The 9,153-nt window shown below is 26.9% G+C and overlaps 2 protein-coding genes across 2 annotated transcripts; both read left to right on the forward strand.

Annotated features, from left to right (window-relative positions):
• The first annotated feature begins 1,186 nt into the window (after positions 1–1,186).
• Positions 1,187–3,443, forward strand: LOC101261803 (CASP-like protein PIMP1). The gene is made up of 3 exons (XM_004236702.5): positions 1,187–1,538; positions 1,656–1,788; positions 3,017–3,443. The coding sequence occupies exons 1-3, from the start codon at positions 1,354–1,356 to the stop codon at positions 3,206–3,208; spliced, it is 510 nt and encodes a 169-aa protein (XP_004236750.1). The 5' UTR covers positions 1,187–1,353; the 3' UTR covers positions 3,209–3,443.
• A 1,772-nt stretch (positions 3,444–5,215) lies between these two features.
• On the forward strand, positions 5,216–6,879 carry LOC101261507 (CASP-like protein PIMP1). The gene is made up of 3 exons (XM_004236701.5): positions 5,216–5,506; positions 5,875–6,007; positions 6,412–6,879. Exons 1-3 carry the CDS (start codon positions 5,328–5,330, stop codon positions 6,604–6,606), a joined length of 507 nt encoding a protein of 168 aa, XP_004236749.1. The 5' UTR covers positions 5,216–5,327; the 3' UTR covers positions 6,607–6,879.
• The last annotated feature ends 2,274 nt before the right edge of the window (positions 6,880–9,153 follow it).

Below are 9,153 nucleotides of genomic sequence, written 5' to 3' on the forward strand. Positions count from 1 at the left end.
TTTCCAGCCCACAACCAAAAATGGGCTAGCCCGACCTGACCTGTAAAATATTAAAACCTGTATGAATTAGCCTGAATGGGATGGGCTAGTCCATTTTGAGAGCTCTAATTATGCTTGAAAAATAATCTTCCATAAAAAATGATAAAAAAACGACTTTTAAACATAAATTAATTTCTTTCACAATTATCTCAATTATACTCTTAGACATCATTAATCAATTTTTAATACTCAAAATTTTCATCAAAACATTATATAGATTGCTAATATTATAATCAACATCCTATTGTGCTATTCACACCTCAATCTCACCCTAAATATTTAAGATAAAGTTTTTACATTATAATAAAATAAATAAATATGACATGTTGGCATGTTGGTCCAAATTGAGTGGTGATAATTTATTCTTCTAAGTCAACTTCTTATTTTCCATGTCAATACTAATTGAGTAATCGACGGAATCGCAATTGTTGAATCAACGAATATAAGAGAAAATGACACAAAATTCTAAGAAAATAAAAAAACCAAGTGTGTTCACTAGGAAATTTCCATTCCAAGACTATTGCGAATTAAAGTAATTGTTACTTAGAGCGTGTTTGATACGAAATATAATGTTTTTTCACGAAAATTAATTTTTTCAAAAAATGAATAGGTTTCTCTTACTCAATTTCTTAAAAAATTTTGGTGCATTAATAAGAAAAAATTGTTTTAAGAATATTTGTATATAATTTTTTAAAAAATAAACGAAGATATTAATTTGGTTATTTTTGTTTATACATTTCCCCTTATTTTTTTAAAAGTCCTATTTCGTTTTAATGTTTATATTGTCGAAATCAGCTCGCATATAAATGGCATGCTTATTCCTTTGATGGAGACATGCAAATACGCTTTCAATTGAGATTGAGAATGTACGGTACTTTCTTCGTTCCATTTTATGTATTATTTTTTTATTTTACACTTGCATTAAGAAATAATGTAATTTTACCTTTCTATCTTTATTTAAATTTTTTTGAAACTCAAATTTTCAATCAATAAACATGAATTAATTAATTTAACCAATGACATGAATAATTTACTTAGTTTTTCTAAATTGATAAAATATATATTAGACATTATTTAGAAAAGAAAAAAAAACAAAAGTAAACTCTTGCATGTGAAACTAAATATCACTCTATCAATTACACAATGCACTTGAGTTGTACACATTGACTTTTGACTAAGACAAAGTCAACGTTTTTTTCCCCATGCATTATCCTTTTTCTATATAAACAATCACAAGAAGAAAAACCTTTAATTAGCATCAACAAATTTCAATTATTTTTTTAATTTAATTTATTAGTATAATATAGTTTCCAAATGGCACAACCATCATTACCACCAATAACCAGTACAATTCCACCATTTGTTGGCCTCATCGTGAGGATTCTTACGTTCATTTGCTTGTTGATTTCACTCATCATAATTGCTACCAACACTGAAAAATCTATTGATGAGGATGGTAACGTTGACAAAACTAAGTTTAATGACTTTTACGCTTACAGGTAATATTCATTTCTAATCACTACCAAAAAAAAAAACACAAAATTCTTTTGATATTTTATTGGAAATTTATTCAATATATACATTATGATTAATTTTTACTGAAAATATATATGCAGATATTTAATTTCTACTGTGGTTATTGGAATGGCATATACTCTTCTACAAAGTGCATTCTCAATTTTCTTTGTAACTACTGGAAATCGTTTTGGTGGTGAGGGATTTTGTCTATTTGACTTTTATGGTGATAAGGTAAATTAATTATTTTTTCTTTAATTATATTATTTTCCTTTATTATTTTTCCTATATTTATATATTGAAAAAGTAGAAAGAAAATATATTGGAACAAAAAAAAAAAAGAACAAACAAAAGAATCATAAATCTCCAAAATAATAGATAGAAATACCGCAATAGAAATTTCATCGCGAATCAGTAAGAAATTTGTACCATAGATCGTACCAACTCATTGAACACAGTACTAAATTTGTTCTAGAAATTTCATTGCAAACACAGTGCTAGATTTTTTGACTTATTTTTAATGGACCAACTTATTAAAAAAACGCATGGCGAAAAATATATTCTTACCCATAAAAAACTTTCAAATTTTTCACATGAGAATAATACTTTTTTTCCTACTAATTCAATCTCAATATTTATTTTTTGAAATGTTTTTTGTCAGTATAATATTGATTATACACTGGTTATATGTACTACTACAATTTATTACGACTAGACAAGTGAAATTTCGATGAATCTGTCTCTACTAATTACAAACATGTAAATATTTTGTCACATAATTAATGTAGCTTAACACGTAATAGTAGTAATTAAGTTAAAGTACTATTGTTTTATGGAAAATTACACCAAATGGAAAATATCTAGAGTGTATTATGTAATATAGCTAAAATTTTGATTATTTTTAATTTTTGGATATAATTTTGCGATATTTTATTATTTGGTTATTTAATTGTATAAATTTAGAACTCATATAATTTGATTCCTAATTGTATAAATTCAAAATTTGTATAATTTGATTTTCGATTATATAAATTGATAATTTATACATACCCTAATTATTTATACATGATTTATGAGATATTTATAATAAATTACTTTGTTTGTATATTTATAAGTGAAATATACAAATAGACAAGGCGAAATATACAAATCACAGTCTCTATTTGTATATATTTACAATGTTTGTATATTTTTGCAAACAAAATATACAAACACAGGCAATCTAAATATATAAACTGCAGCCTCCAAATGACAAGCAAAATTATAACTATGGAATGTAATCACCGATACTATAGATATATAGCTTCATTATGTCTATTATCTATGCTATTTCTGAAAAGTTTCTCTTTCTTTTTTATCAAGTACGTACTTACAAATTATTATATAAATATATTTTACATCATCAATATATATATATATATATTAAGCGTGAATAAATAATTAATTTATTTATGTTGTGCAGTTTATTTCCTACTTCCTTGCAACTGGAGCAGCAGCAAGTTTTGGTATGACAGAAGAATTTAAGAGACTTGCAGGCAGTGATAATAAATTTCTCAACACTTCAAATGCTGCAGCCAGTCTTTGTCTTATTGGATTCTTTTTTTCTGCTGTTTCATCTGTTTTTTCATCTTATAATCTTCCAAAAAGAGCTTAATTTTAAAGGGAAAAAAAAATCTTACTTTAATAATTTTATAAATTAATTGTTGCAATATTATGAAATCTTTTTTTTTTTTGGTTTACACTTGGTCAAAGGTGTGTCATGTAATGCAATTAGTCTTATTATATAATTTTAAGGTTTTTTTTTTGTATTTTCTTTATTTTGAGGATTTTCAATTTCGGATATTGCATTTACTATATTTTTGATGGAATATATTTTAATTTAATTTTTATATTTTAATTAGGGATAGAGAGAGTAGTAAATTTGTGAATAATAACGAGGAAAAAGGCAAAAGAATCCATACTAATATAATTTAATTAAGTGAATGCTATTGTGTTTTGATTAAACATTTCGAGATTGACATCATTATTTGTATATGATAGACCAAAGTGTTGTTAAATCGAAGAAATATGATTGATATGATACCTAATAATTGGATTTGACTTCTTTTTTTAATTAAAAACTTTCACTTAACTAATGTAAATTTATGCCACAAAATAAATTTATTAAAGAAAAATATTTTTACGCTGATCGTAAGTCTTTTTATTTGTAACGATCAAATCTAAAGCTTTAATAGTTAAATACGATAGTAAGAGCGATATATATAGTCAATCATACAATAATCATGACTCGTACAATTTATTTAATTTTAATATGAATTAATGATCAATTTATTTTATAATTCAACCTATTTTAATCCGTTTAATTTAATTAAATATAGTTAGGTTCTCCAATTTTTAGTGAGGAATACTAGGTATTAGTGGCTAGCCTCACTAATCTTCATCAAAAGTCGATGAAATACCAGCCCATTTTTTTTCTTAGAAAAAATCCTCATTTTATAAGTAAATTAAACCTATCTTTAGGATTAGTAGAATATTATATTTCTACTTTAGAATGATGAGCTGTTTCATGAAAAATAAATACAACCAAATGGCTAGATTAATCAAGTAATTATAATATGGGCTCGCACTAAGCTTATTTATCCTCTATGCTATTATGATATATGAATTTTAATTATATATTTGAATGATTAAAATATTATCTCTAAATCAGAATGAGAAATAGTTAACCGTATTTTTTAATATTTGAATATACACAATTTATTTATTTGTAAGCCTAATAAATATACAATTAAAATTAATAATAACTAAATACTACAAAACTATAATAATTATTTACATAAAAATTAATAAATTTATATTTACTAGACTGTGGAGATTGTTTGTAGCGATGGTGATGATGATGTTAATAGTTGGTGTTAATGGTTAAAATAATGATGATGATAGTTATAATAATGAGGACAGGTGATGATTGTGATAATGAAGTTAGTTAATAATTGGCGATAACTGATGAATGTGTGGTGCTTGATGATCTATTGATGGCAATGGACAGTAATATTACTTGTGATGATGAAAATAATTGATACAATAGAAATAGACTATAATAGTACTGTAAATGATCGAGGGGCGATGATATTGATGATAGAGCCTAGAGGTGATTAGTGATGATGACTTGTAGTAGTTGTAATAATTATCCACACAAAATTACCTTTTAATAATATTAATATTAAAACTTTGTTTAAAATCTAAATGACTAAGATTTATTCAGACAAAAAAAAGTGTTTAAATCTTAATACAAAAAGGAAAATAGTTAAAAGCTTACGCCCATTCAAATTCAAACATTTATTCCTTATTTGACTGATTATTATCCGTTACATTATAACTATTATTTGAATTTTATTATATCATATTATTTAAATTCATCATTATAAATACTTCTTCAACTTACGCGTCATTTAGGATAAGTCGAGGAATATATATCTATCAAAATATTCAAAGTAAACTCTCTACATATGGAAACCGTAGTAATATCAATTATAAAATACAAATGTAATTTGAGTTGTATATTATTTTTTGACTTAAGACAAAGTCCAATTTCTTTTTATTTTTTTTTGTAATTATCCTTTTTTTTTTCTTTATATAACCAAACATACCTCAAAGTATTATTCACTACAAAGAAAACCTTCCTTTTGTTATCAAAATTTTTTAATTACTTCTTCTTGTTATAATTATAATTTATATTCGATAAGAATTTTTATACTTCACCAAAAAGTGAAATGGCACCACCACCATTACCATCAACTACTATTGTTCCACCGTTTGTTAGCCTTATTGTGAGGGTTGCTACGTTAATTTTCTTGTTGATTTCACTCATCGTGATTGCCACCAACACTCATACTACGAGTCTAAATTTTATTAATATCAAAACAAAGTCTACCAACTTTTATGCATACAGGTAAAATTAATTTTCACTACTTTGCTATAAAATATATATATAAAAATTTGTTCGTTAAAAAATATTTTCGATGGGATTCATGTTCTTAGTTAATTCTATAACAATAACTCGTCTCAAATAAATTGGAATCAATTATATGAATCGTCATTTCATCATTTAAGTTTATTTCATATCATCATCGTCATACTTTCTGTATTAGGAGGATTCATCATGAATTGACAAATTTTATGTTGGCTGCCGATCTACCACAACCCTCCTCATTTGTTTGAATTTGAAACCGACAATGCAAGCAAGCTCACACGACAAAACTAATGAGTTTTATTAGTCTAATTTATTTATTATTATTTTATTTTTTTTGGAATTTTCAGATATTTGATTTCTAGTGTGGTTATTGGAATGGCATACACTCTTCTCCAAACTGCATTTTCAATTTTCTTTGTGACCACTGGAAATAGACTAGGTGGTGAGGGTCTCTGTCTATTAGACTTCTATGGTGACAAGGTAAATCAATTTACCCTTTTGTTTTTCTATATATAGTCGATAACGAATCTAGAATTTCAATTTTATGTATTAGAATTTGAAATTAACGAAAACAAATTCTAATCTTCGTTTATCAAATAAATTTTTCTAGTATACTGTATACATTGATTATACACTTGTTATATATGTACTACCAAAATCTATTACAATTATACGAGTGAAATTCTTTCAAGCTCGTCAGTTAAAAATGTTAAAATTCCCTTTTTTTTAAGAAAAAAATAATAATATAAGATTTGATCTAAAGCTAGCTCTAGAACCGAGATCTTCTACCCGTTACATGTAATTATAGTGACAAGTACGTATTTTTTTTATACTGTCAGCATATATATTTCGAAAAAATAAATTTATTTATTTATGTTGTGCAGTTTATTTCCTACTTTCTTGCTACTGGAGCAGCAGCAAGTTTTGGTATGACAGAAGAATTGAGGAGACTTACAAACAGTGATATGGATAAATTTCTCAACACTTCAAATGCTGCAGCCAGTCTATGTCTTTTTGGATTCTTTTTTTCTGCTGCTTCATCTATTTTTTCATCTTATAATCTTCCAAAAAGAGCTTGATATAAAAATAAAAATATAAAAAAAAATAGTTTTTTTTCAAGTGGGTTGATTTAATTGAGAGATTATTTCAAGATTCTTTTGTAATATATTTGGGTCAAGTCATATAGTGTTGGGTTGTAATTTGTATTTAAATTGTATCTATATCGTTAAGTAATTTTTGTTTTGAGAATTGTGTTGTTATTAATTTCTTATGTAATTTTTGTTTTGAGAATTGTGTTGTATTTGGTGTTTTCATGTATATTGTCATTCTAGTAATTTGTATTTTGCAAAGTATGCTTTTTGTGTCCCGTTATAGAATAATTTTATAGGTATAACTATTTCAATAGTGCAAATTTAATATACACAAGATATGAATAATTAAGTGGTGAAATAGTAAAATTTATGATAAACTTGTGAATATTCATTAGCAAAGGAATTTGTAAAATATGATTTAAGTAAGTGAAAATCTGTTGTGTTTAATTAAACACCTTAATTATTGAGTATTGAATTTGATCCATTTGTTCACGTTGTTTGTTGGTTCATGGGAACCCACTAACTTTGCTCAAAACCTTTTTTATATATATAAAAATAAATATTTGATTATTAGTTCAATTATATATCATTATTGTATGTTCATTTAAAATTAATATGAAAAATATATAAATTTAAATCTTGAAACTCAATTTCTGCTTTACAAAACACACCCTGAAGCTAAGTTCTTAACTATTAATATGTTCATGTGTATGATTCATTATGTGTTTAAAAGTAGGGTTCTTGTCACGTCTTTCATTTTTAAACATACTTTCTAGTCTTAACTCCTCTATCATACTTTTTTTTGGTCCTTTTTAGTTGTTATAATTTTCTTTTGTAGTGTCAGACATTATGGATTTAATTGATTAATATTTTAAGATATATTTTTTTGAATATATTGATATGAAAAAAATGTAACTAATAATGTTTTAATATAGTTTTAAATATCTATTTTTTTTTATTTTAAAATATTAAATTAATGTAATCTAATATAGTTTTGAAAATTAGTCATGTTGACTCATGAAAAACACAATATGACATCTAAAAACACGGGACAACTAAATATTTTTGATAGCGCACCAGCTTGTCTGAAGAATGAACTTCAGTCAGATGCCAACAAAACAATCTACAATAGGGTTATAAATTCCCCTTTTTGTAATACTCAGGGTCGGGATGTCACCCATATTATTAACATTGAAAGACCCGTTCGCTACTCATTAACTTAGCAAACTCGACTCCAAGTGAGGCGTAGTCCCTCCAAATATAATATCATCGACATAGATTTGCACAATGAGCATATTTGAGCCTTGCTTTTGAAGGAATAGTGTATTGTCTATCTTCCCACGTGAGTAACCATGTGTTAGAAGAAATGTGGATAGACGACCATACCATGCTCGTGAGGCTTGCTTCAACCTATATAATGTTTATCCAGTTTGTAAATATGTTCTATGTTAGCTGGGTCCTCAAAATCAGGGGGTTGTTTCATAAATACTTCTTCTTGAAAATAGCCATTTAAAAAAGCAGTTTTGACATCTATCTGATAATGTTTGAACTCCACGTGGCTGCAAATGCGATCAACAACCTTTTGATTTGTCATTCTTCTATTGTTTGGAATAAATCCGTCACTTTTTCCTCATTTGACTTGTCTGGATTGTTTTTCTTATATTCCAAGGCTCAGAGTGGACAAAATTTGATAAAGGGATCTATACTTCCACACTTATGACACAAATGTTCTCTTCTTTTGAGGATTTTCTTTTTGAAATGTTTGTCCTCTCTTTAGCATTTCGGAGAACCTTTTGGTCATAAGTGCAATATTTTCATCCTCAAAATCTTCAAATGCGATGGTTTTTAGAGCTAGATTCTTTTCCTTTCTTTTACTGCCTATTTGTCTCTCTTGATTTTTCTTCAGTTCATATGTTATGAGGTTTCCGATGAGTTCATACATGGGTAGTTTGTCTAGATCACACGCTTCAATAGTTGCTTCAATTTTTACTCTCCAATGATCCAGGTAAGACACTCAGGATTTTTTGACAGCTTTTCCATTGGGAATTATTTCACCAAGACAGTAAATTTCATTGATAATTAATGTGAACCTAGCTTGTATGTCTTGAATAGTTTCTCCGCCATTATCATGAATAGTTCATATTGTCTGTTTAAGTTGTCAATTTTAGATTTCTTGACTTGAGTAGTTCCTTCGTGTGCGGTCTGCGGAGTTTTCCAAAATGACTTAGCATCTTGACAGGGGAGATCCTATTTCTCATATGGCCCTATACCACAAATCAAGGTTTTTTTAGACTTGGCATTATTTTGAATAGCAAGCTTGTCAGCACATCTCATTCCTTTCTCTTCTTTGATACTATTGTTTATCCAACTGCTCCCTTCATGGGTATTGTATGACCTTCTAAAACTACGCTTCAGATATTAGGATTTTATCCTATAAAATGATCCATCATACGGTTCTTCCACCATCCATAGTATTTTCCGTTGAACAATGATGGTCGTGTTTGAGAAACTCCTTCTTGTGGGGTAGGTGGTGCT

The sequence above is a fragment of the Solanum lycopersicum genome, chromosome 4 (assembly GCF_036512215.1).
Source record: "Solanum lycopersicum chromosome 4, SLM_r2.1".
Lineage (NCBI taxonomy): Eukaryota > Viridiplantae > Streptophyta > Magnoliopsida > Solanales > Solanaceae > Solanum > Solanum lycopersicum.

What these genes read in the sequence shown, in the direction of transcription:
- LOC101261803 (XM_004236702.5), top strand. Translation starts at nt 1,354, where the DNA reads ATGGCACAACCATCATTACCACCAATAACCAGTACAATTCCACCATTT. An exon ending in AATGACTTTTACGCTTACAG is followed by an intron (nt 1,539 to 1,655) that starts GTAATATTCATT and finishes ATATATATGCAG; the next exon opens with ATATTTAATTTCTACTGTGG. An exon ending in TTGACTTTTATGGTGATAAG is followed by an intron (nt 1,789 to 3,016) that starts GTAAATTAATTA and finishes TATGTTGTGCAG; the next exon opens with TTTATTTCCTACTTCCTTGC.
- LOC101261507 (XM_004236701.5), top strand. Translation starts at nt 5,328, where the DNA reads ATGGCACCACCACCATTACCATCAACTACTATTGTTCCACCGTTTGTT. An exon ending in ACCAACTTTTATGCATACAG is followed by an intron (nt 5,507 to 5,874) that starts GTAAAATTAATT and finishes TGGAATTTTCAG; the next exon opens with ATATTTGATTTCTAGTGTGG. An exon ending in TAGACTTCTATGGTGACAAG is followed by an intron (nt 6,008 to 6,411) that starts GTAAATCAATTT and finishes TATGTTGTGCAG; the next exon opens with TTTATTTCCTACTTTCTTGC.